The sequence below is a fragment of the Candoia aspera genome, chromosome 5, assembly GCF_035149785.1.
Source record: "Candoia aspera isolate rCanAsp1 chromosome 5, rCanAsp1.hap2, whole genome shotgun sequence".
Classification (NCBI taxonomy): Eukaryota; Metazoa; Chordata; class Lepidosauria; order Squamata; family Boidae; genus Candoia; species Candoia aspera.
The window spans coordinates 32,986,803-33,014,486 of record NC_086157.1 but is presented as its reverse complement, the minus strand read 5'-3'; the positions used below and the strand labels follow the sequence as shown (position 1 = coordinate 33,014,486).

Genomic DNA, 27,684 nt, shown 5'->3' with positions numbered 1-27,684 from the left:
ATACATTATTCTTTAGTCTGTGAGACCAAGACTTGGATTTATGAGATATGGTTAGATCGAAGGGTCTTTCTTCCTGACGAGGAATCTTGTTGCAACTTTTAGCATCCCGCATTACAGTATTGTCTGTAGTTCAGTAATTACTTGGAGGCTGAAGGTTTCTTGTCACTGGACTAGTAGAGCAGTGTTTATGGAGTTCTTCAAGCTATCTTGCTTTATTTAATTGGCCAAAATAATATTTTGAAACATTACAGTGGAGGAATATGCAGGCCTATTGTAATTTTCAAGACTTAAGTCCTTTAAGTATTACTGTTCTGAAAGGCTGATCACATCTTGCATGTCTACTGGGACTAAATGTTTTTTACATTGATATTAAGCCAAAAAGTTCACATTGTGTATTACAGTGCTTTCTTATGAGTCCTGAAGTAGATAGCCATCTGCAGTAAAAGTATTGGCTGAAGAGCAGAACCAGATCTCATGTTTTGTATGGTAATCTATATGATTAAATGAAATTTGAACATGCATGCATTCTAATTTGCATTTATGGATTTTACAGCTGGACGCATTACCCAGAGAAGATCTTATCAAATTTGCAAAGAAGCAAATGATGCTTTTACAGAAAGTGAAATCCAGATGTGCAGGTATCCCTACTGAAAATGATTTAAATTTATTTAAAAGCCATACTGCAGAATACTGTGGAGAAAATCAGCCAATCCTTCCTCCCCACCCCCATAATTTGCATTAGCATTCAGGATGTAAAGCATCCGGGAAGAACTATGTATATTAGTCTAATTTGGGCATGTTTTTGTTAATAATGCTGAACTCTACTGGTTGTATAGATTGTATTTTGGTATTGTGGAAAGATACAAATATAACAAGATACTGATCCATATTCAAATGGTAATTTTTCTCTAGAACTGGAAAATGAAATTGAGAAACTAAAAACAACATCTGTGGCTGGAGGAGATGATGATATTATTCAGGTATGAATCCATAACAGTGCATAACATATGGTGCAATGATATTTAATTCCCAAGAAATTCATTGTTTGGTCCAATGAGAATGATAATTGCTCAGGTCATATAGCTCACACTACTTTTTATGTCTTTTGCATCATTTACCTAGAGATAAAATACAGGCTGTTGGTTGATTGTGATTATCCTTTAATTTGAATTTCTCTTAAAATGGACTGCTTATTAGCTTCTGTGCTCTTTGCCTTGGAGTTGAATATTATATTGTTTATGATAGCCTCATGAAAATGTGTTCTTTTTTTAAAAAAACCTACAAGTTGAAATAGTGAAAGCAGTGGTTCAGTTTAATTGTTTAACTCACCATACAGCTAGTAAGAAGGTGTTGCCTATTCTTAGATATAATGGCAACTACACTATATGGAATACTATGTTGCAATGTAATACTATATGCAGAAGCCTGGGCTCATGCCCACCTTCCTCTTCCCTCCCCAGTGTAGCTATGAGGAGCTGTTTTCCATTTTCTTTTAATCTCAGTTAAGTTTTGTATTCAAACTCTACAATGAAAAGGGTTTACTAAAACATGGTTTCATTAACCATGGTTTGCTTGGCTCGTATGAACCACAATTTAAGGCTCAGGTAGGATTAAAATTGCACTAATTGAAAAACAAGTGAAACATTCTACTGTAGTCTCCTCTTCCTAACAAGGCTAACCATAAAAATATTTATAAGTTCCTTTATCATTCCTTTCTTGATTTTGCATCTTCTCTCTTAACTTAATGTGATAGAGTAGATACGAAGTAGATACGTTTATTGATGAATTTGGAAAGAAACAAAGCTTACTGAGTGTTTTGGGAGTAATGATGATGAGTATCTTCTATAAGATGGTAATTAAATTTGAAAAATAAATAAATAACCAGAGTTGCCCACGGGATGTGTATCCATGAGTGGTTTTGCTAGTTTTCTCACTTTAATGGCAATGACAGAGCTGTTCTCCTTCCCCAAATAAGATGTCATTGATTTATGAAGAATGTCTACAGATGAATTTCACTGAAGTACCACTGCTGTAATTACCATTGAAACAAATCCTTCTGAATAGCTTTTATGCAATCAGAACATGACAATCAAATCATGATACTGAATAACTTTCTTCCCACCCCCACAAATCTCAAATATGTGGGTATGATGCCAAACAAGCAATAACTCCAGGAGATGACAGTGGTTATAGTGTTTTCACTGGCAAAAAAACCCAGAGAATTTAAGGAAAATGCTATGTATCTTTTAAAATAAAAAAATGTTTTATATATATATATATGTGTGTGTGTGTGTGTGTACTTAATAAAATTAAGTACAATACGTCTCTGTTTTTGGAAGATAACGTGTATATATATGTGTGTGTGCATGTGTGTGTTTTCCCTCTCTTCTCCAAATTAGGCTCTTACAGAGAAGCTGGATGTGATTCTTCTGGAAAAAGCAGAAGCCCAGCAGCAGTGTCTAGCTCTGAAAAAAGAAAATGTGAAAAAGCAGCAAGAAGCAGAGGTATTCCGTAAGAAGAGTTCATGGAAAATATTTGACCTAATTCTAGTTTGTTAAATAGATTTGTGTCACGGAAAACTTTCATTTAAACTTTTTGGCTCCTAATTGTAATTCGCATGAGCTGCCCATTTCTCTCCTGCAAATAGGCAGGTGCAGATCCTGGAATGAACCCCATAGGAATGTGATATTAGGTGAAGTCATCCTAGAGGAACTACATCTATTTCAGATGGGGGTTCCAGTGCTGAAGACAGAAGTGTGGGTCAGCAGTGTGCCGTAGTAAGATTTGCAAATTCTTAGTGATTGTGAAAAACCTTTTTTTTTTTAAAGAGAGAGAGAGAAAGCAAAAGTAAACACTAATGCACAGTTATATGTGAGGATGCAAATGTTATATATGGGCCATTCAGACATTATGGAAATATGACAGAAGTATACTCAATTCTAAATTTGTATTATACTTGTCAACTTATCAAACAGTGTACTGTTTTCTGATTTGTTTTCTGATCAGTTTTGGAAAAATCTATGAAATACCTTGTCTCCAAAAATAATTTAGGATCTGATCTGATACTCAGTTCTGTTACATATTATTAAAGAGACAGCTACCACTAGACATAAAGCTTATTGCTACATAAATTTCATGTTGAGTTTCATAAACAGAATAAATTGGAAAGTAACTAAGTCAATTAAGTTTATATTATTTAAGAACTCTATATTATATTACTATGTTATTTAGCAATCTTATCTCATTAGATGAAATGTACATTTTTTCCTTACCAGAAATATCACTGCTCTAAGCTGGGATGAAGGCAGATATTGGTGATAGTAACTGTACATATATATTTCTATATCTCTAGACTGTTAGTTCTGTAAAATGGGCTTGGAGAGGGTGGGTTATTAAATAGATTATATCTTGCTCTTTAATTGTTATTAACTTAGTGAAAAGTTAAAAACACTTTAAAAGTATGTCTTTTACAAGTGCTTTTATGTTTTTATGCTGCTTCAATCACAAATTTGATTTACCTTTTTTTAATTAGGATGCTCTTGCTCAGGAAGAAATATTGCAGAAGAAGTTTGCACAATTGAAAACCACCTACCAGAAAGAAATTGAAAGTCTTAAAAATGAAGCATTAATAGAACAGTCCAAATATGATGAAACTATCGCCACATTGCAAAAGGAGCTGCATACAGAAATGAAAAAACAAGAACAGCACACAGAACAACTTAACTGCCAAATTAAAGGGCATGAAGAAGTCAGAAGACTACAGGAAGAGGTCCAGCAGACAAAGACCTTTTACGAAGAGCAGATCTTGAATCTAAGGAAACAGCTAGAATTTTCCAATGAATCTAAAGAGGAGGAAATTACCAAACTGCAAAATACTATTGAAAGTAATTCTCAGCATTATCAAAACAAAATTGATAACTTAGGTGAAGAGCTAGACAAACTGAAGGCTTCTCACCAAGATGAGATATCAAAACTACTACATCAGCTTGAAGCCTCTGCTAAATTATGTGAGGAGGAACAAATTAAAGTAGATAAGCTAAAGCTGGACTTGATAGAAGAACACAGAGTAAAAGAGAAAGGCATGCAGGATGAATTGCACGCTTGTAAGGAGAAATATGAACAGGAACTGGAATACATAAGGCAGACCTTGACTAAAGATGAAGAAAACCAAAATGAGACTAGAAATGCTCAAATTGAAACAGAAATAGCAGAAAAGACTGGGCACATAGAGAAAGCTTTCAAAGAACTGGAATCTCAACATAGTATATTAAGAGATGAATTAACTTATATGAACAATGTTAAAATGAAACTGGAAATGGAAGTCCAGCACATAAAAGATGAGTATTTTCATGAAAGGGAAGATTTGGAATTCAAAATCAATGAACTGCAACTTGCCAAAGAGGATCATTGTTGTGTAATTGAAAAACTGAAATCAGAGTTCCAGTCAGCAAAAGAACGATACGAAAAAACCTTAAAAGAGAATAGCCTAGAAATTGAGGGTTTAGTAGAAAAACATAAAAAAGAAATATATGAACTGAATCAAGCAATAACATCAAGCACAGAGAAAAAAAATCAGTCACTCATTCTTAAAATACAGGATCTCGAAGAACAGTGTCAGAGGCACATAGAGGAGAAAGAAGAAGCCGTTGCTAGTTACGAGAGCTTGCGAGAAACACTGGAAACTTTGCAGACTGAATTGGGAGAATCAGCTGGGAAGATAAGCCGAGAATTTGAATGTATGAAGCAACAGCAGGCTTCTGATGTCGATGAATTGCAGAAAAAGCTCCGAGCTGCTTTCAATGAAAAGGATGTCCTCCGAGAAGAAGTCAGTTCTCTCCGGCGAGAGGTAGAACAGCTCTCCTCCCAAAAAGAGGAGGTGGAAGGGCTGAGGCATAAAATAGGGACACTTCAAGAAGAGAATGAGACACTGGTTTGTTGCCTTCACCAAAGGGAGTCTGACATAAAAAAAATGGAAGAGAAAGAAAATGAACTTTCCTCGCAGAATAGTAGCTTCCTTGACGAAATGAAAGGTTCGGCTGAGAAAATAGAAGACCTCCAAGAAAAATGCAAGGCGCAGCAAGGGCTGGTAATGGAACTTCAGCAACAGGTTGAAGCTCTTAGCAAATGCAACCATCAATTAGAGTTGCAGGCAGAAGGGTTAGGGGAGACCCTGAAAGGGGTTTCTGCAGAAAAAGAAACAAACCAGGAGAAGCTGATCAGATTTGAACAACAAATGGAAGCCTTTGAACAAGATAGAACAAGGCTGTTATCTGAAATAGAGACTCTTAAAAGTGAAAACAACAAATTGAAGGAAGAACAAGATCAAGCAAGGAAGGAGCTAGACCATATGTCATCTGAAAAAGGAGACTGGAATCTATCCAAAGATAAAGTGGAAAGCTTAGAAGTGAAACTGCAAATGGTCTGTGAAGAAAAAAGCCATTTGATTAAACTACTTGAGGAAAAAATGGCCTTTAAATCTCTTGTTGTTAGTCAGCTGCAGTCTCTCCTTGGAAAGATGGGCTCCAAGTACCCAGATGAAAATGAAGAAGAAGATATTGTTGGCACACTGCAGGCTGTAAATGAATTTTTAGCAAAAATGAAGCAAGAGGAACAAACTCTGATCTCACAGAAAGATGAAAATGTTCATCTGCGGCAGGAGTTACAGAGGGTCCAAGAAGAAAGTGCAGCTTGTTGTACAGAGCTCAGATCTCTATTGGAAGACTATGAAAAAGAAAAATGTCTTTTAAGGGAGGAATTAGAAGGGGCTTTCTCAGAAAAAGAAGTACTTCAGCTTGATATTCAGGAGTTGAAACACACCAGTGAGAAAATCAGGAAGGAGAACCATGATCTTCTAGCTCATATTGAACATATTTCTGAACAACACACAAATCAAGAAAGCAAAATGAAAGAGCAGGAAGAAAAATCAGAAGAAGAACAGAAAAAGTTAACCTTAATTCTGGAGCAAAAGGAGACTGAACTGAGAAATGTGCAAGCTGAACTTTCTTTGCTAAAGGTTAGGCTTTTATTATCGAAGTCTTCAGATTTATTCCCCAAGACTTAAGTTGGAAAGGTTTAGGAAAGATATGTGAGCAAATTTCCCTTTTGATCTGCTCCTCATGTTCATAAGAGAGTATGTGCGAAGATGTACCTTTGTTTGAACTCTCATTGGTTCTTTTTCATCTTAGCCGACACAGCTATGTATGAAAGGAGAATTTGTTTTAATTCCAAAGTGGGTATATATAGGATTGAAATGAATTTATGTACTGTATGTGTGCCTATGGTCACATGAAAAAAATAAGTATTATCAAAGTCAAAATAACCATTTAACCAAACTTGGGTTAGGGAGTGGCTTTTAGTTTAGCCTTCTTTTAGGAGTCAGAGGTTTTTTAATAATAAAACATTAATGGTGTTTTGAATGATGAAAGATTCTCTTACATCAATTTAAAAGGTGCCTTTTTCTCCTTAGTTTTCAGAGATGGATATCAAGTTTGATTTTCCTGACTACCAGTTAATACCTTTAAAGATTTTTTTGTCATTGGCGGATCCAAAATACAGGTAGTCCTCATTTAGTGACCACAACTGGGGCCGATACCTTGGTCATTAAGCAAAGCAGTCACTAAGTGAAACCACAACTGTGCTTATGATCTTACTTCAGCTTTCCTTTGCTTTACAGACCTGTGAGGGTTAGTTGCAAAGTTATGTTTTCATCACCGTCATAACTGAATGGTCGCTAAATAAGGAAGTTGCTAAACGAGGACTACCTGTAAACCTGTCATAGTGCCGCTGTAGGAAGGGCCTTCACTAATCAGCAATGCTGATGTTTTTGTAATTTAATAATGCTCAAATGGTAATGTCTGTATTTAAATGGAAGCCTTTCACGCTATATAAATCATTTTGCTGGGTTTTCTTTATTGTATAGATACAAGAAATTGCCCAGTCTGACTATTTTATGTCAAGATCATGATGGGATGCTCTGTCTCTAGGACTTGTCTCCTTCCCCGCCACCAAGCAACAGCAGTCATCTGCTGAACTCCCCATCTCATTTATTTTTGTTTACAATGCAGGGATCTGTTGAGAAGTCTTCTGCTGATGGTGATCAGCAGTTATCAGAAACACAGAAAATAGGTAATTCATATACATTTTGTTGGTAGATTTCTTAAAAAAAAAAAAAAAAAAAGACCTCTGTATAATGTTTTGTGGAGGGGGGTTCCATTTTTGACTGTTAGACTGCTATAAAAGAGGTTATACAGAAATCATTAAATGCTTTTCTAGAGTTTGTTACATGGAATAATGCCCCACCAGTCTCTGCTTTACTACTTCATGGCTAAATATCGGTGTAATCTTTAGAGGCATGAATGCAGTGTCTGCTAAGCAAGAAACTTTGCTTCTGCCTTAAATTATAGGCTTTTGATTTTAGTTTTAGTATAATGTTCTTAAGAACATGGTGCTTAATTGACAAAGCTCACAAAAAAGATAATTTAAATAACAGGCTTTCAAGTAAATATTGAAAATTACAGCTTCCCTTTTAAAAAGGATTTTGGAGTTTGTGGGTTTATATGTATGAAAGGTTGGGGTGAAGTAGGAAGTGATCTTTTCCTTTATCTATTTCAAGTCCAAGACACTGAGAAAGAAATAATGAAAATAACTTTTACTGCGCTTTTAATATATTAGATATGCATTATCCAGTTCTGGATGAATGTGGTGGTGCTAAATAAGTGTCAAACTTTAGGCCACTTCAAACTGAAGTCCATTGAAATGGTTAGTAAATACAGAATACAATTTAAGCAGCAGTTGATATAAGTAATGAAATGAATTCTTTTTAATACAGTCGTTACTGATGATAGAAAAATGTTTTGCTTTTAAAGTTAAAGCATTCTTTTGGTTTGCTTTAGTGAATTTGGAAAAAGAACTGAAAGAGAAGGAAGAAAAAATAAATAAAATTAAAGCTGTTGCTGTAAAATTGAGGAAAGAACTGGATTCTAGCAGGAAAGAGGTAACTTGAATCAAGGGAAACCTATGCACTTTCATTCATGTTGAGGTATTGGTAATGTTATCAAATCAAAATCAAATTTCATCACTGCTCATCTCCCTCAAAAGAGGGACTCTGGGCACCATGTGAAGTTTCTAAGGTCTGCTGTTGATTTATTCCATTGTTTTTAAAGGGTTAATTCTTCAGCTTATCTGAATAGTTTCTTTCATCATTAAAAGCTATTTTGCGTATATTGTTTCATAATTTGCATACCCTATTTTTAATTACATAAATATATTTATGCATGTGGAGTTGGTGGCAAGTTTTTGGTTTATTTTGCAGCAAGCATGCAGCAACAGTAGTCTGCAGGTTCAATAGAATATCTTGCAGGTATATTTTATCAGTTTGAACTGGCTTCCTAAATACATCTTAGGAATAATGAGAATTTTTCTTTTTAACTCCTAAAAGAATCAATTACTTGCTCTGTATTTACGTCAAGGATTTTTTTTTCTATTCCCATGAGCAACTGTTAAAAGCTACAAAGAGTACTTTGTGTTAACTATAGTACTGATGTAACACACTTAGATATCAAGTTTAATCACAGGAACTGTTTCTTAATCATACAAACACGATTATGGATTTTCCACATAACGATTTTCCTGTTGAAAGAGCTAGGCTGATGACTTTGGAGGTTTGTTAGCAGTTGTGAGTTATTGCAATGTAGTGATTATAATTTTAAAACTTTGAGTGGGAGCCAGAATTTAATGGGTGAAGCGTATTCATGGAATAGAACATTCTTGTACATTGGGTTTTCTCCAAGCTATGAAAATGTTCCTATAGAATTGGAGCCATTAACACTGTAGAAGTGCTGTGGGAAATTTCAAAGAAAAAGTGGATCAGTGAAAAACACATCCTTCCATTCAGTGAGGATCATCTTTGCCACCACGATTAACATTCTCCTCTGCGTGTAGGTGCAGTCACTTAGAGAAGAGCTGGAATCAATAAAGTCAGAAAAAGAGCAACTCTCTTCTTCAATGGGAGACATCATTCAGGGAGCTGAGAGCTATAAGGTAAATAGACTTCACCTTTCCCAGGTATATTTCAGGGACAGGCAGCTGCTTTGGTCTGGTGTGCACAAGTGGAATTTTGAAAACATGTTAGAAGCATCCTCACAAAATAGCTGCCCTGGTATGATATGATCGCTTACCAGACATCCATTTATCAGGGAAAAAAACCTGGGTGCCCCCAAAATGCTATTTCTTCCCATGTTTTTCTGAACAGGTGGACCCAGAAGACTTTGAGCAGCAGTCACCCACACTTTTCAGTTTGAAGGAATGCCGAAGAGGAGTGGGTAGAGCTCAGAGGCATTTTTGGAAATAAACATGATGCTGGAGGCTGGTGCTTTGCTATGAAGTATGCTAGCTCTCCAATTTTTTAAAATTAAAAAAAAAAATTTAAAAGAGGAGCCCAGCCGTCATAAAAAAGATGTCATGGATCTATTGCTGACCTAAAATGTGATTGCTACTTAAATAAGCCACAATATAGTTGCAGTCAGATGTAGCAATACAGTTTTCACACGAGAGCACAGAAAACAAAATGTAGACTTACTTGCATTGGTGTAAAAAGTCAATTTGTCTAACGTGATAGAGTAAAGAAAAAGATGCATGCTCCTTTGTACATGCATAATGCAGTATGGACCTATATATGTTCCAACAATGTTTTAAATTATGTGTGTTTTCCAAGAACCTTTTATTAGAATTTGACAAGCAAGCAGAACAACTGGATTTTGAAAGGATGCGAGCTCGTAATTTTGAACATCAGATTGATGACCTGACCAAGCAGCTGGAGAGTTCAGTTCAGCAGGTACTTCTTAATAACAAACACAAATGCATTTGCTGTCAGTTTAGCATTTGGAAAGCAGAGGATAAAACTAATTAGAAGAAATGGAGGGAGAAGTTGGGAAAACTGAGACTGCTGTTTAAGGCTCAAATGTAGGACCATCGTTTGACACTGGACTTCTGATTTTTTAGTCCGGTTCTCTATTTCCACTAGTGAGTAGCCAAAAGCCTGTGGAAAGCTTATTGAAGTGCTGCTCTTGACTGTTCTCATCTTCCTTTTTTTAATGAGATTTTTCTGTTCTGCAAGCAAGCTATTAGATACAGTTTGTCCTTCCCAGGCAGTCTCTTTGAGAGAGAGAAAAAAGAAAACAGAATCAAAGGGAGGAAAGCCTTCACTCACCTTGTGCTCTGATCCTACCCAATGTTGACTTTAAGCCTACCCAGCTCTTGATGGAAAACGAAGAGGGAGATTAGCTCTTGCTTCAGGCAGTGCAAACATTTTAAAGGATAGCTGCTTAGAAGTTCCCATGTACAGAATATAATAATAGTTTGCCATCATAACTATATTAACTTGTTACTTCTTTTATTTTAGCAAGATCAGTGGCGTTCTGCGAATGAAGACCTCTTGACTCGTGTTGAGACTCTTCAGACTAATGTCAAGCTGTTAGAGACCCAGCTGTTAGAAATCCAGAAAGCCAAAGCAAAAGTCGATAAGGAACTTGAAGCTGAAAAGCTTCTAAAAGAACAAAAAATAAGGGTAAATAGCACTGTTATAAAAGCAGAAGATAAAATAATTGCTTTGATTATCTGAATTTAGAGCACAAACTGTTTTTGCAGGACCATGCTAACACTGTCAGAAAAGCAGAAGAATTTCAGACACTACTACAGAAAGAAAAGAAGCATCTTCAGAAAGTTTTGGAAGAGCTAGAGTTGGCAAAAAAGGTATATGAGTAGTTTCCTTATTTGTTTGCCATGCTTCAATACATATTTGTCATCTTTTGATATTGTTTGATTGTCTGGTAGGTTCAGAATCTTAACTTTTATTTGGATAATACTCCACATGTTAAATTAGGATAGAAGAGAAATGGCTAATAACTTCTAGACCAGAAATAAAATTAACATTGCAAATATCATGTGTTGAATATTTTCATATGCAGGATGCGCAGAAGAGTACATTGATGGATATGGAAATAGCTGATTATGAGCGTTTTGTAAAAGAACTTAATCAAAAGATTACTGACCAAAGTAGCAGAATTGAAGCTCTTGAGCAAGAAATTAAAATACAAAAAGAGAAGAAAGAAATTCTACAGGAAGAAATCAGTAAGCAGCTTTTTAGAATGAAGCTTCTCTTTCTGCCTTTGGAAGGATATTTGTCAATTCAAGAGGGTTTTGAATTCTGATTCAAAATAATAAGCTATAAAACTGACATATTGTAATGTAACTCAGTAGCCTCCAGTTTACAGACAGGAATGCATGTTCCCAAAATTAATGTTGTTCCAGTGGTTAATATTGCATCGTAAGTTAAATGCTTATTAAACAATTTTACGTAACAAAGTATTGACTTCCGTTGTTAGGGTTAAAAACAGATCGTTGAAACTTTGCAAAATTTTGTCCAATGATGGGACCTGCTGTTGTAAACTGAAATAAAAATAAAAGAGAATCTTAAAATTTGCATAAACTCCTAAGTAGGGAAATCACATTTCATGACATTTCTGCTGTTTTTCTAAACAAATCAGCAATATGAATTATTTTGTTCATTAGAATCCACTCAGAACTCTGTACAGGAGTATGAGGAGAAGAACGCCAAGCTCAAACAGTTACTGGTAAAAACAAAAAAAGAGTTGGCGGACTCAAAACAAGCAGTAAGTCCGTGTCTTCCACCCTTTATTCTGCTTTACTGTCTTCTGACAACAGAATATAACATCATGTTTAAAAGCGTTATGGATAATTTCTTCCAGGAAAATGAACTTCTAAGACTTCAGGCATCCCTGAAGGGAGAACTAGAAGCCAGTCAGCAGCAAATGGAAGGGTACAAGGCAAGATCCTTTTTTTTTCCCCCTCTCCTTTTAGACTAGTAAAAAAGATGGTATTGTATCTACATGGATATTATACCATTATACCATGGGTACATGGTCTTCTTGGAATGTGTCTATCACAACTTCCACTCCCCTTTCAACCCATTGAAAAAATTTGAATTCTGAATGACCGTGAATATGTCTCCAGTTTCCTTCACTACCAGTAATGCTGTGGATATGAAGTCCCACAATGAAATCTATTTTCATTGTGGGAATTGGAGCTCAGATGCTTTAAAATATGGTCACTTCATATCTATCAAGCATAAAGCTCTCATCAGTTAAGTATTAAAAATGTGGACAGTAGTAGCACTTGTGAGCCAACCGTTTAATTTTTAAGTCCAAGCGATAGAAGAGGCTTAAGCGCTTTCTGACGACTTCTGTTGTGCTTATGACTCCTGTTTGAAATGAAGAGGGCCTCTGAAAATGGCACTCTGGTTGTCCCTAATATATTCATTTAAATCAGTGTTTTTCAAGCTTGGCAACTTTTAATATTTTTGGACTTCAACTCCCAGAATTCCCCAACCAGCATGCTGATTTAAATATAAGTAAATGAGGCTGAAAACTGAATTGTCATAAAGAACTTCCATCTTGAGTGCAAATTTGCAACAACCTTCTGTTTTATACTTCATTCCTCCTGTTGTTTTTTTTATATGACCACAAGGAAAACCTATTTATGTAAGAACATCTTTTCTATCATAAAAACACTGCCTTCCTGTGCTATGTGTGTTTTGAAAGTGAATTCAAACTATATATCAGTATTATATATTTTAATCTGTGTATCATATAGACATGTAACTTTTACATACAAGAATTCTCTGGACATTCAGCTGAATATATGGAGGTAGAGAATACAAGGAGGTAGTCCTTGTTTAACGACCACTCATTCAGCAACCATTTGGACTTATGACAGTGCTGAACAAGTACTTACAACCAGTCCTCGAAGTCCCAGCCGTCCCAGCACCCCCATGGTCAAGTGATCACGATCTGGGCACTTGGCAACCAGCTTGCACTTACGATGGTTGCAGCCTCCCATGGTCATGTGATCACCATTTGCAACCTTCCGTGCTGGCTTCCCACAAGCAAAGTCATTGGGAAGTTGGCAGGGAAGGTCGCAAGTCACTCTGGTAAGTTGCTTGCACCCTCCCCTGCCCAGAAGCAGCCACCCGCAGCCCACCACACTCATGCTGTGCCTCACAGCCACCCACACACCCTCCCCCACACTCATGCAGCGCTTGTGGGCCAATTGCACTCCCTCCCGTGCCTGGCAGCAGCCACTTGCCTGCCTGCCGGCCTGCTTGCAAGCTGCCTGGGACTTGTGTAATGACGGATGTGGGGATTGCCAGGATTGCCATCATTAAGCGATGTTGTCATGCACTGCCTACCGCAGAGTAAAACACAGACGCTGATTCCTAGGAGAGCAGGTTCTGGTTTATTTCATACGTAGTGTCAGTTGCGAAAAAAGCTGAGAGTGAGAGGAGCGCGCCGGTGCGGGGTTTAAATACCCCGCGCCGGTCAGCGCCCCCTCACCCTGGGTTACGTCATCCCCCCTTTGTCCTGCATGCTGTCTTGCCGGTAGGTGAAGGGTTGCAAGGCCCCAGCTGGTGCCCCGGGATCGCCCATCATCGGTTTCCTCATTCAGCCGGTGATTGCTGTCAGCTGGGCGATCTCCGTTGCGCTTGTGCTAACAGCTTGGGTATGTCTCGCGATCCGCTTAGCCTTTGTCTTTTCTTCTTTCTCCTTTGTGAGCTGATGGCTGCTTCCTCCGGCTAGAGTCTGTGGCTGTTGTTGTGCGTGCTATGCTTATCTTGAGCCCCTTCCTCTGCTTCCTCGTTATTGTCATGTGTGCCGTTGTGCTGATGTCTTCAGCTCAACGGCACTCATGACAGATGTGGTCACATGACATCACACTTTACAGCTGCATCATTTAGCGACAGAAATTCTGGTCTCAATTACCATTGTTAACCAAGGACTACCTGGTAGAGCTATGTACACAACCCAACCTCTACATTTCTGACCACCAGATGGCTAGCTGGGGTTTTAAAGGAGAGTTGTGTGTATTTTTGTGTTTGTCTACTTCGAAGTACAGATTCCCCTTCAGATCTCTAGCCAAGTGTGTGGAAATTGCCCTAAGTATAAGGAGCAGCATGTCTACCCTGCCTTTTGCAGAGGATCCCTGAACTTGGCCCAGATGCATGTGGAATTCCTGTCTTTAGAGGCAGTTCCGGAATTGCACAAGAATTCCTTTCCAAGGTTTTTGCACATTTTGAATTCTGGGCTGCATGCATGTGCATTTACAGCTGCCACCATTCATTTTATGCATGTGGAAAACAGCAGAAGCCACTTTTGCACCCCTTTGTGATCTACATGTAAAGGTCTACATCAGTTGAGCACTTTCCCCATACTGTATAGCAAAAACGTTCTTTAAGTCATTCCTCTGTAAATTGGATTTGCTTACTTGGATGCAGCACTTCAAGGCTTTGCCAGTCTTGAGTTTTGCTTGATTAAACTCCTCTTTCCACAACCATATATATTAGTTGCGATTCAAAATGGTGAATACAGCCGCCTTGAACAAGAGGTGAAAGCTTTGAAGCAGATGGCTCAGTTTACTATTATCCTTAAAAAAAAAAAAAACCTTGAGTGAACAATAATAATTCTACTGAAATAAATATTCTTTTGCAGATTCAGCTGTCTGAGCTAACTTCCGAAAAACACAAAATTCAGGAGCATCTGCGGACTTCGCTAGAGCAGCATCAGCGGGTTTTGAGTACTTATCAGCAGAAAGTAGCTGCTCTCCAAGAAGAATGTAGCGCAGCAAAGGTATTTCGAGCCAACTTAGTCCGGTTTCCTCATAACAATTCCTCTATGGACAGTTCAGTAGACAGCTTAGAGGGTAAGGAAGATGACCTCGATGGAAATGTGCAGGAACTGTTACTTAGGCAAAAGGGGCTGAAAGCATTTGGTCCATAGCAGCCAGATCACGTTTGAAAGCGGCTCAGGCAGAGGCCTCCCTGATTCACTGGAGTATAAGAAGAGGGAGGAGGCACAGCACAATCAGACTTGCAAGGTTCTGTCACTAGCCGATCTCAGTAAAAGTAGTTTTAGCCTTATAGATTTCCTAGTGTGGCCTACCAGGTGGAGCTGACGTCAGCTTACAGTTATTCAGTCATTTGGACCATGAATAGTGTTTAAACACCTGGTGTTGAAGACCTCTCAGATCAGTTTCCCACTGAGTAGATGACATGAGGGCAGCTTTGAGGAATGCATATTAAAAGGCAATAGAAAAGTTCAAACACGGTCAGCACAATGTATTGCTTTCTTGAAGAAGTATTACTTCATCATCCATGCCTGTCACAACTAGGCCAGTTGGTATACAACTTGTCTCTTACATCTGCTATTGTAAGCGTTTGGTATCTTTCCCTGCAGTATTGTGCCATTGCTCCAAAGGCTGCATAGACAAGGGGTGCCTTTCAGTTGATTGCAAGGCACTTAAACTGAGGATGGCACTGTGAAAAGCTATTTGTGGGTGTGTTTTAGGCAGAAATACTAACTTACCAAGGTTTAATTCGTAGGTTTGTATAAAAAAGCAGCTTTTAAGTATTCACCCTTTAAGGGTGTGTTCTATGGGAACTGACCCAAGAAGAACTAATTTACATTTTCACTAGCTAGTTGGTACTTGATAATAGTAGTTGGAGAAGCATAGGCTCTATTTCCTGAAGACTGTTTTGAAAAGCAGATGGAAAATCAAATTATGACAAGATGCTAAGAATATTTGTACTATGGGAGGCCTGCTTGAGTAATCTGTGGAGTGCACTAGACTAAAAGATAGATACTCTGTTTATAGCAGAGCATGCTTTTGTGGGCTCTTTAACAAGCTCCTGTAGATTTAATGTGTAATTTTCAATCTTGTTTGCTTTTGCAAAATTGAATGACTCAGAATGTAATTATAACTAGGCTTTTGATGGATGTAGCTTTAGAAAGGGACTGGTTTATGTCTGGATGTGCCATGGCTAAATCAGGCCTTGTAGAATTTTTGCCCTAGCTTGCATAGTAATTGTCCTATGAAGCAGCTGGATACACTTTGTTTCAAATAACATTGTACTTATTCCATCATTCGTGGTGTATGGGGAGGCTGTGAAATAATGTTGATCCTAGTTTTGAAACAAAAGTATTTTTTCTGCTATTCCCACAAAATTAGGCATATATACTTGTTATATAAGAATAGTTTATTTTACAACGATGAGGAAAGAGAAATAATTACTCTGTTCTTGTTTTTTATGTCAATTGGATCATATGTGATAGTTTAGCTGTTTATATAGAATGTATAGGTAGTTCTCAACTTATGGTGACAGTTGTGACCGGAATTTCCATCGCTATGCGACATGGTCGTAAAGTGCGACTGCATTGCCATCGTTAACTGAATCCCACGGTCGTTAGGCGAGGCAACTTCCTGCCGACTTCCCACAACCAAAGTCAGTGGGGAAGCCAGCAGGACGTTGCAAGTCCCAGACCGACAGGCAGGTAAGTGGCTGTTGCTGGGTTGGCAGGGTGCATGGGGGTGCGGCACGGTCAGTAGGGGTGCGGGCACAGGTTGGGGAGGGTGCGCAGGGGTGTAGGAGTGGCCAGTGTGGCATGAGCACAGAGGTACTGGGGGAGAGTGCACAGGTGGAGGAGGCTTACCCAGAGACTTCTGACCACCCTGCTGGCTTCCCCATTGACTCTCTGAGGAGGTTGGCAGGGAAGGTTACAAATGATCTCGGGGCACTGCAACAGGTTGTAAGTGCTCACCAGTTGCCAAGCACCCAGATCGCGATCACATGACTATGGGGGTGCTGGGACAGCCAGAGCATCAAGGACCAGTGGTAGCCACCATTCATTCACCGCCGTCATAACTTCAAATGGTTGCTAAATGAATGGTCATAGGTCGAGGACTACCTGTAGTTATTCTCATTTTATCCTGTATCTCATTGCAGGCAGAACATTCTGCTGTAACCTCTGAATTTGAAAACTACAAAGTCCGTGTTCATAATGTATTAAAACAGAAGAATAGATCTTCACAATCTGAAACTGATGTGACCAAACAAGAAAGGTAAGCTTTACATACAATGGGTTGAATTTTGTTTTGAATCAGTTTTTTAGTTCCAGGTTCAAGAATCACCTTTGAAGAGGGAAGCGTGATCATCTAGAATCCACTACCTTTATAAAATCTGAATAATTTCTATTCTCATTTTTTAAACAGAGAGTATCTAACCAGTTGGCTATTTTTACCTTTAAAATTGGCTGAATGAGCAAAATGCTAGTGACCAGCTTAGCTCTTCCTCTTGGTCTTTCTTCCAGAAAGGAATATAAAAGAAACTTAGCAGAGTTTGTTCCTGCCTACTCTCCCTTTCTATTCAGTAAAGACCTCACCACAACTAAAGTAACATCTAAAAAAGCAATATAAAGCAGTCCTAATAGTTGACGTATGTTTGTATTTTATATAAAATAGTCACATCGGTGTGTTCCAGATCCAGCATACTCTTTTTCAAGGAAAACCATAAACTCTAAAAGCTAAAGTTCAATCTGTATGTACGTATGTTCATGTTATATCCATATAACTGGACGGCAGTACCTTAGGTTCCAAAGGGTGCATCTGTCCCAGAGGTAGGAAACAAGAAAGATTCCCATAACCTAGATCAGTACCAATTGAAGCGAATATCTGTAGCTCAGGGTTGAACTGTGGAGTCCTTGGTGCTCTCTGAGCCTTGTTGTCTTCTTGCAGACGTTTCATTGCCAGACTAGGCAACATCTTCAGTGGCACGGTAGATGTTGCCTAGTCCAGCAATGAAACGTCTGCAAGAAAACAACAAGGCTCAGAGAGCACCAAGGACTCCACCTAGATCAGTGTTTCTCAACCTTGGCAACTTTAAGAGGTGTGGATGTTCAGCTTCCAGAATCCCCCAGCCAGCCATGCTTTCTGAGGAATTCTGGGAGTTGAATTCTTCACATCTGAAAGTTGTCAAGGTTGACAAACACTGACTTCGTTGTTTTCCAGAATGATAGTAGCAGAAGGTTACTTTTGTTCTCAACCAAGCATCTTATCCAAAACTCTCTGCCTCCAACTGATGCTTTCAGTAGCTTCCGTGTGCTTTTTGTTTTGTGTGTGTTTGTGTGTGTGTTTGCCATTCGATAAAATCTGGTTCAGAGGTTGAGATCTTTCCTGGAAAGCAATCTCCTGCTCTACCATCTCCTGCATGTGCATGAGAATTTAGAGTAATAGATGGGACTCAATCCCTAAGGCATAACTTTTTGGCCCGTATGCACACAGTAGCCAGGAAATGTGGCCTTTCCATGTACATTTCATGGAGTATACATACTTGTGAATACATATTTGGGATGTGACTGCAGAAAATCAAATCCATTTATCATTCCTGTTACTATTATTTTACAATTCTATTACATACTGATACCAATTAAACCATATTGATCCCATGGTAATACCCAATAAAATACAGAATAAACTGTTTTAGAGACCTGCAAAATAAATGAAATGAAATGAAATACTAAATATACATGCCACCTGACTCCCAGTGGCTCTGGGAGCTATTTAAATAAATAAATAAAATGCTTTGAAACATTTAATGTGCAACACTCACCAAATGCTCAAAAAGGCCCACTTCAAACTTGAGGGAGGACTTTTCATGAAGTTTCTTGTTCAAAAGAGTTCAAATTGCTCACCTGTAATTTATGTTAATAACTTGTAATTTTTAAAGCAAGTTACACACTTTCGGATACGTTGTGAACTTTTCTTTCTTTTAGAGAACACATGGAAAAGGTAATAGAGCAACTGAAAATTAAATTGCAAGATACACAACATAACTTACAAATTAATCTGGTGGACCTTCAGGCCTTGCAGACTGAACATGATACATTGCTGGACAGGCACAATAAGATTCTTCAAGAAACCGTAGCAAAGGAAGCAGAGCTCCGAGAAAAGTATGTTTTTTTAGCATATACTTTTTACTGTTGGCTTGTGACTAGCCATATTTTTTTTAATTATGCATCCAAATATCTCTTTCATTAATAATCTTTAGAACTAAAGGTCATTGTTTGTTTGTTTGTTTGTTTTCTATCCCGCCTTTATTATTTTTATAAGTAACTCAAGGCGGCGAAGATACCAAATACTCCTTCCTCCTCCTATTTTCCCCTCAACAACCACCCTGTGAGGTGAGTTGGGCTGAGAGAGAGTGACTGGCTCAAGGTCACCCAGCCAGCTTTCATGCCTAAGGCGGGACTAGAACTCACAGTCTCCTGGATTCTAGCCTGGAGCCTTAACCACTAGATCAGACTGGCTCTAATGGGAATATCTCTTAATAAAGTAATCTGTTAAGAGAAATGGTCAACAGTGGTAATGTAGACATTCCTTCCTCTTAGTCTCAGGATATTTATTACTTTTTCTAATATTGAAACTTGGGACGGGTGGGATGTTTTCCAGACTTTGCACAATACAATCTGAAAACATGGTAATAAAATCTGAACATGCACAGACTGTGAGTCAGCTGACAGCCCAGAATGAAGCTCTTCGGAATAGTTTCCGGGACCAAGTCAGACATTTGCAAGAGGAGCACAGAAAAACTGTGGAAACATTACAACAACAGCTATCTAAAGTTGAAACCCAGCTTTTTCAACTCAGAAGTGAGCCAAGCATCAAAAGTAAGCTAGTGGTCCATTTTTCATTGAAGAAAAAATGAAAATTCAGCAGAGGGTACCTGACAACAGTACTCCTTTGCCTAAATTTAAATTAAGATTATTCTCTTCCCAGGTCACATACATTTGAATAAACAATTTTAAGGTGAATTTGTCACTAAATCAAGTGTTTTATTATTTCATTATGGTCTGTGAAGATTCAACTGAAGACAGTTTACTTCAGGTAACACAGTTGGAAGCATCTCTGAACAGTAATTTATATATTTGATAATTTAATGCAATGGCTTCATTTGCAACAAAAATGGGTAGCCTTAAAAACACATATTCGGAGCAGTTCTGTTGGGTGACTCAGCATTTTTTATGCTGTTTTGTTATATGATTTTATAGCGCTCATGTTAACTCCCAGCTAGTAGTCTCAATTATTTTCTATTCATTTGTTTTTCAGATTCTGCACCTTCCGGTCTACCAAACAAAAGCTTGCGAGAACGAAGAAGCGCTGACCTTCCTCTTCTTGATGTGCATGCTGTAACTAGAGAAGAAGGCGAAGGAATGGAAACCACTGACACAGAGTCTGTATCTTCTGCCGGTACCTACGTACCATCCTTAGAACAGCTTCTCAACACTCCAGAAATGAAATTTGGTAAGATGGCCGTATGGTGGGGCATGGGAGTTTTAAAGTTTATTTCCAGCATCTTACCAGAATCATTCATTTGAAATATTTTATATCCCAGCAGCAGATTGAAAATAATTAACTATGCATTTAAAATATAACAAGTAGACAAGTTATTAAGAAATGTGCACAGGTCTTTTTGCTATTCTACCTCTGAATCTTTGGGCTATGTATTATTATGTGAATAAACTTGTTTACAATTCTCCATGGATTTTCAGATGTTCCCAGTGCTGGGCTGCTTTTGAAATTTGGAGGAGAATGGCCTTGACCTGGCTGTGTCTGTCAAAGTAGCCAGTTGTTAGCTCTTTATGGTGCAAGTTTCTTCATCTAGCTGCTGTTGGAGCTCTTTTGCATCTTCCCCTAGAGCTAGAGATACAGGGAGCAAAGAAGTGAACAAACTCCTCCTAAATTCCCATTTGTGATGAAGTACCTTTGTCTTTGAGGGACGCGGTGGCGCTGCGGGTTAAACCGCTGAGCTGCTGAGCTTGCCGATCGGAAGGTTGGCAGTTCAAATCCGTGTGACGGGGTGAGCTCCCGTTGCTAGTCCCAGCTCCTGCCAACCTAGCAGTTCGAAAACATGCAAATGTGAGTAGATTAATAGGTACTGCTTCGGCGGGCAGGTAACGGCGTTCCATTTAGTCATGCCGGCCACATGACCACGGAAGTGTCTACGGACAAACGCCGGCTCTTCGGCTTTGAAACGGAGATGAGCACCGCCCCCTAGAGTCGGACACGACTGGACAATGTTAAGGGAAACCTTTACCTTTACCTTTACTTACCTTTGTCTTACTAATCTCTGCTGTTCTTAAATTGATGGTGCCAACTGAACTTCTAAACAGTTAGATGTAGAATTTTCAGATACTATTTTTTTATAAGGTTGACAAATTTAACAATTTTGACCAATATTAAGTATGTAAGCTTGATACTTGGAATGACTGGTGACTAACATTCTGAACGTGCATGAAGTAAAAGGGTTTTGGTTTTGATCTTGTTTGCAAGAGTGAGAATGGAAATTTGGACTTTAAAACTCATAAGTTTAAAAATGCATATAATGTTGGGTTATAGCCATAAATTAAAACCCTTATAGTTAAAAAATGTACTGAGCAAGCCAGAAATCATCTCTTTGTAAACAATTTTAGAACCTCCACAATGGGAAACAGAGCTCACAAAACAAGAGCTGGTCCAGAAGTTAAATACAACTTCAAAGAGTGCTGATCACTTAAGTGGATTGCTTCGTGAGTCAGAAGCAACCAATGTTATCCTAATGGAACAAATAAAGGTTAGTAGTCATATTTATTTATTTTACTCATTTATCGTATTTTTACACTGCCCATCTCGAAAACGGCTCTGGGCGGTTCGCAAAGAAATTAAAACAGTAGGAATTAAATATCAATTAAAAAGATACACTATAAAAATATAAATATACAAATATAATAAAAACTCTAAAATCTAAAGCCCGAGATGGCAAAATCAGTCTGGTCAAAATTTCCCGGGGCCGCACCAAGGCGCCAACCACCACCATGATGAACTGTCCCCCCTCCCACCCCAAGTGAGGTGGCACAGCCACGTCTTGAGCCCCTTCCAGAAGGCCAGGAGAGGGGGTTTGCCTTCTCTATGAGGGTAGCTTATTCCAAAGGGTGGGAGCAATGGCAGAGAAGGCCCTCCCCCTGGACCCTGCCAATTGACAATTTCTCATGGACAGGGTCCAAAACATGCCCTCTCCGCCTGACCGGGTGGGACAGGTCATATACTTACTATGCTCCAACTTAGATTTAAGGTATATGTGAATTTGATGATATTCTGCTCTTGTTTGCACAACTTAACAATTCACACACACTACTGTCATGGCATCCTTCATTCATTTCCTATTCTTGTAAGTGGTGATCTCTCGTGAGAAGTTTTAGTTGGTTGGGCAAAACCCAGACACAGGTAATTTGGTAGGTGAATAAGCAAATAAAATACAGAAGGGATGAAAGAGGGAAGAGAGTTTGACCATATCAAAGTTTAAGTTGGAATCCTCAAATAATGTTTAGGATCCCTCAAAGAATTTAAAAAGGGATGGGCATTAAATTTCTTATGTTGGCAAAATACAAAATTTGAAGGTTCTTTAGGACACATGATTTGGTCCTGTTCTATTATTACTTCGTTTTGGTTTCAAATTAATACATTAAAAATGATTATAGTTAAGTTTTTTAATGTGATGTGGAATTATATTTGTAAAACATGGAATCTGTCATCTCACAAAGAGCTTTGGCTCTGTAGAGCCTGGGATATGGCAAAGAGAATAAATCTGTATAATTGGAAAGAAAGCCACTCCCCGATTTTAAGGAATGGATCCAGGATATGAGTTTGTTATCTGTTTTTGGAAACTCTCTGTGTTCTGAAACAGAGAAGATGTCACAGTATGGTATAAAGTATAAAATGGGACACTTGAAATCAGAAGGAACACAGTGCAATGTTCTAACTCCCTGACAGATTTCTTTAAGATCGTTGGTGCACTCAGTTAATCCTTGCCTGACTGTGCAGAGGAATTTATTATATTATACGAGAAATCAGGAAATTGTGAGTTTAACTCCCCTCAGCCTCAGACACATTGCTAATGATTAGGAATTGCAAGAAATATATTCAAGCCTACCTGAAGAACCACAAACTGGCCTTTCCTGTCTCTGGTATTACATTACATTAAGTCTACCTTGGATCTTTTAACTGGGCAGACCCTCCTGTACTGTTTTCAGGGCTATTTTTCTAATATAACGTTTTGCCTAATAAACTCTGTGCTTTCTCATCTTCATTCTAAGAAATGTATTGCTTGTTTTTCCATCTCAGCTTCTTAAAAGTGAAATAAGGCGATTAGAAAGAAACCAAGAACGAGAGAAATCTGTTGCTAATCTGGAATATTTGAAGAACGTGCTGTTACAGTTTATATTTCTAAAATCCGGCAGCGAAAGACAGAGGCTTCTTCCAGTAATAGACACCATGTTGCAACTAAGTCCTGAAGAAAAAGGAAAACTTGTTGCAATTGCTCAAGGTATGTGAGTCTGTTTTGCTACTAGCATTATTAAAGGAAGGGACACATGGTAACATTTGTGGTAAATTTGCAACTAATTCCAACCATTGTTTTCCTATAATTGAAACTGTTGAAAAAAGTCTATTTAACAAAAGTAATAGTGCAATCTAAACTGTTGCTTCTAAGAAACCATCTGTGACTACTTACGTTCAAATTATCTGAAACTGTATTTAACTGTAGACATGATTTTCTTTCTCAAAATGTTTTTTAATTTATTCATTTAAAAAAAAAAAGCAGTGAGCAAAAGTGTCTGAAAATCATTGTCCAGCCAGTCTGTATGCAACAAGAGAGTGTCTGTTTGGCAGAAGATCTTGACACTTCTCGCTTGACTCTGCCTTTATGGGTTCTCTGTGCATCTGATGAAGTGAGCCACAGCTCAGGAAAGCTTATGCCTTTTAATAAAATGTGTTAGTCAGAAAAGGTGCTATCGGACCCCTTCTGGTCTTTTGCCACCACAGACTAACATGGCTCTCCTACCGATGGTAATTACTGTGGTTCTAATCATACTAACCATATTAACTATGCACATTAAAGGTATAGTGTAATTTACTAAAAGACTGAATTGTGCTTTATGTCCTGTCATTTAAATCTGGGGCTTGATACTTAAAGCCAGTACGGGTTGTGTTGTGTTTTGTAAGGTGACGAAGAGAGCGCATCCCAGGCCTCCGGATGGGCATCCTACTTACACAGCTGGTCGGGACTCCGATGAGTTCTTACTGTTCCGGCATTCAAAATCTGCAGCGCACTGGGGAGAATTTCAGCCGTAAAGAATGAACCCTATATGTAGCATGGGTGACTCTTGTTTGGGGTTTTGCCCCCTGCCTCAGTTAGTTATTTTAAGAAATGGTATTATTCTAAATCAGACTTGTTGAAGGGCTTGGAGTAATGTCTTTTAGTCTCAGTTTATGACTCCCTTTTTAGTGCAAGTGTGGAAGTTTTCAGACATCCAGTGAATGACCTGCCCAGCAAGAGCTACCCTATTCATTCACTGGTGGGGCAGTTTTGCATAACATGCTTTGTGTGGCTGGAGCTGCCTCAATCATCAAATGAATCTGTAAGCTTTCATGGAGCAAACTTCTGCAGGTTTACTGGGATGTCTAACAGTAGCAAGCTTGCACAATCTGCTGTCCTCCAGTGGTAGAGTACGGCTTCTAAAATGTTCAGCCAACATGGCCATTGGCTTTGTGGCTGGAATTACGTGTGTTGGAGTTCAAAACATCTAGGAAGCTCTGGACGGCTGGCCTACTGTTTGCACCCTCCTTTTTATTTGCCTGGGAAAAGAAGTATGATTCAGCTTGGTGATCTGTGGTAAGCCTATCGTTGATAAAAAAAGGTTGACCACAGACTTTCTATGCTGTTCAAAACATTGTTTCTTTAGTACCCAAAACTTAAAAAAAAAAAAAATCTGAGCTTTAAAACTGCTTATTCTTCTGAATGCAAAAATAAAGTGAATGTCTTCCCTACATTCACTTTATTTAACCCTAAGAATTTTCCCAAGTTTATTTAATGTTTCTCAAACTAATAATATGCCATCTCGTGTTGGGACATTGCTCTGACAGATTATTACAATGTACTTTCAATCACTGCTTGAGAAGGACTGAAAGCAAACTATTTTAAAAATCAAATTCAAAATAAATAGGCATCTTTAAAATATCAGTTAGAAACTGTATTCTATTCTCATTCCCAGGACACATTAACATGTTGCTTATGTTAGTAATATCTAAAAGATTAAAAAGGATAGAGCTTGCTATAGATGGCAAATCCAAAATATAATTGCTGGGCATTATCTAAATTGAATGTTATCCAAAGAAAAATACAGAAATGTAATTTCCAGTTTTATGGGTTTGTCAAGAAAGGATACCATTTTGCCACATCCAAACTTACCTTTATGACTCATGTTCTTTTTCTGCACCCTTCTTCAGTATTTGATCTCTTTATGTACAGAGAAGATGCTGAAATATATAGAAGCTTGGATTTAGAGTCCGCAAAACTTCAGATCCATTAATAATTTAAATTCCATTTATTTCATTAAGTTTGACTGAAGCTGGCAACCCTGTTTGCAGAATACCTTAACCACCAGCCAGTTGTGCTGTCAGATAGGTTTCTGCTAGAGTCCAGCACAAAACCAAGTGGATTAAGAGACAATTGTCTTGGTGCACTGATTGTCTGCAGTGAAGGAGCTGCTGATGCTCTTGTGCCATGTGTTGACTGTGAATGAAATCTGAATTTTTGGAGATACCTGTTCTTGAAAGCAATGATCTAGTGCATATTCACCAGCTTTCTCCAGTGAATATCCTGTATCTGAAAATAGTGTGATTATCATATGAAGGAAAAATGTAGCCATGTCTTTCACCTCCTCCAAATGTGCTGAGTTCCTTTCCCAGAATTCTTAGCCAGGGTGGCCTCAAAGAATTGAAATTGAATATCTGAGGAGCAATGAGTGGGGAAAGCTGCTTGAAATGTTGAAGTTTGTCACTGAGTGCTCATTGACCTCATCCCAAACAACAGAATTGGATGTCTCCCTTTTCCTGTTTTAAAAAGTGTGAATTTCGCAAGTCAATACTTTGGCTTGTCCCCTATCATGTACATTACATACTTAAACTGAACAGGAAAATCTCTGCACGTCATTAATAGTTCACTACTTCCAGAATTAGCATACCTGAATACCTGCTACTGATTATTTCCTTATCTGCACACTGTTAATAATAGCTGTGACAATATAAACTTTGGTCATTTCAAATCCTGTTTTTATTATTTCAGACTGTGAATAAATTATGCATATAGCTTTATTACTTTTCATTTTCAGTTGTATGCTCAGTATATTAAAATACGAAACTTGTCAATGTAATGTATTATTCACATGCCTTAAATATACCTTATGCTACAGAGAAAGATTTTGGATACTGTGGCGGAGTGGGGATTCCAAATTAAAATAATGGGTACAAAATGTGGCATTTTGTAAAAGTTTACTGGGCTGCTGTTTTTAGAGTATGTAAAGCTGTTTCCAGTGTGGCGCAGAGTGGTAAGTGACAGTATTGCAACCGAAACTCTCCCCATGACCTGAGTTTGATCCCAGCGGAAGCTGGATTCTGTCTTAGGTAGCCGGCTCAGGTCAACTCAGCCTTCCCTCCTTCCAAGGTCGATAAAATGAGTGCCCAGCTTGCTGGGGAAGGTGACAGCTGGGGAAGGCAATGGCAAACCACCCCGCTATAGTCTGCCAAGGAAATGCCGCAAAAGTGGCATCCCTCCAAAGGGTCAGACATGACTTGGTGTTTACACAGGGGACCTTTCACCTTTGAAGCCTCATGTGGCGCTGAGTGGAAGGCGGCAGTATTGCAACCAAAAACCCTCCCCACAACCCAACTTCGATCCCAGCAGAAGCTGGATTCTCGGGTAGCCAGCTCAGGTCAACTCAGCCTTCCATCCTTCCGAGGTCGGTAAAATGAGTGCCCAGCTTGCTGAGGAAGGGGACGACTGGGGAAGGCAATGGCAAACCCCCGCTATAGTCTGCCAAGAAAATGTCACGAAAGCGGCATCCACACAAAGGGTCAAACATGACTCAGTGCTTGCACAGGGGACCTTTCGCCTTCAAAGCTATTTCCAGAGAAATAGAAAATGAAGATAAGGGCACAGTCTTCTTGTCCCAGGAAGGCATCCAAAGTTCACTGGATATAGTGGATCTCCTTCTCTCTGGACAGAACAAGAGAGAGATCTGTGACCGCCAGGTGTGTGGGGGGGTGACAACATATGTGATGATGCTGTGCAAATGACACATTATACATACATGGATCAGACATTACGGTGCTAGTTACATAATCATGTCATTTGTGTGTTGTCAAAATAATGTGTTTGTCATTATGACATCATCATGACTATCATCACGGCCAGTGGCTATGTCTGTAGATGAAGGACTGCCTCTATAAATCAGTCTCAATGGAGCAGATACATCCATTGACATCCCTCCTACAAGGTTAGTGTTCTGACAGTGGTGAGAGAGAAGAGGCATGTGGAGGACGCTGGAACAAAATCATCCTTGTTCCACCACGGTGGTAGGCCACCCCTGCAACTTGTCTGCTTATTTGTCCATGCGCACATGCAAATGTTCTGCCATAGCCAGTGCAACCCTGGCAGAATTTTAGAAATGGGAATTTCTCTACTGGATTTCCCTCCCCTAATTTTACTGTATTTCTTTTCAAAGTTACATCGTACTAGATCTGAGTTTTATGGACAGTTGAGAACTGGCTACATTCTTGTTTCATAATTACTATGCTTCATCTTTTCTAATTGAAGGGACTTCTAATTGCAACTTTGCAATTTAGTCTTGCAGAATTTTGTTTCGGTTACAGTCTCATAACCAAGCTGAAATGCTGATGAAGTAGCCT

At 38.6% G+C, this 27,684-nt stretch overlaps 1 protein-coding gene across 1 annotated transcript in view; it reads left to right on the top strand.

Annotated features, from left to right (window-relative positions):
• GCC2 (GRIP and coiled-coil domain containing 2) overlaps positions 1-26,253 on the top strand; it is a 30,507-nt gene extending 4,254 nt beyond the window's left edge. The window contains exons 3-23 of the mRNA XM_063304917.1: positions 554-638; positions 913-980; positions 2,400-2,504; positions 3,533-6,013; positions 7,065-7,125; positions 7,893-7,993; positions 8,941-9,039; positions 9,713-9,832; positions 10,400-10,564; positions 10,645-10,749; positions 10,965-11,127; positions 11,569-11,669; positions 11,766-11,843; positions 14,562-14,699; positions 16,853-16,968; positions 18,678-18,854; positions 19,354-19,571; positions 20,011-20,205; positions 21,375-21,514; positions 23,062-23,263; positions 23,941-26,253. Of these exons, the coding sequence (XP_063160987.1) occupies positions 554-638; positions 913-980; positions 2,400-2,504; positions 3,533-6,013; positions 7,065-7,125; positions 7,893-7,993; positions 8,941-9,039; positions 9,713-9,832; positions 10,400-10,564; positions 10,645-10,749; positions 10,965-11,127; positions 11,569-11,669; positions 11,766-11,843; positions 14,562-14,699; positions 16,853-16,968; positions 18,678-18,854; positions 19,354-19,571; positions 20,011-20,205; positions 21,375-21,514; positions 23,062-23,263; positions 23,941-24,011 (4,989 nt within the window). The 3' untranslated portion in view covers positions 24,012-26,253. The remainder of the gene's footprint in view (positions 1-553; positions 639-912; positions 981-2,399; positions 2,505-3,532; positions 6,014-7,064; positions 7,126-7,892; positions 7,994-8,940; positions 9,040-9,712; positions 9,833-10,399; positions 10,565-10,644; positions 10,750-10,964; positions 11,128-11,568; positions 11,670-11,765; positions 11,844-14,561; positions 14,700-16,852; positions 16,969-18,677; positions 18,855-19,353; positions 19,572-20,010; positions 20,206-21,374; positions 21,515-23,061; positions 23,264-23,940) is intronic.
• The last annotated feature ends 1,431 nt before the right edge of the window (positions 26,254-27,684 follow it).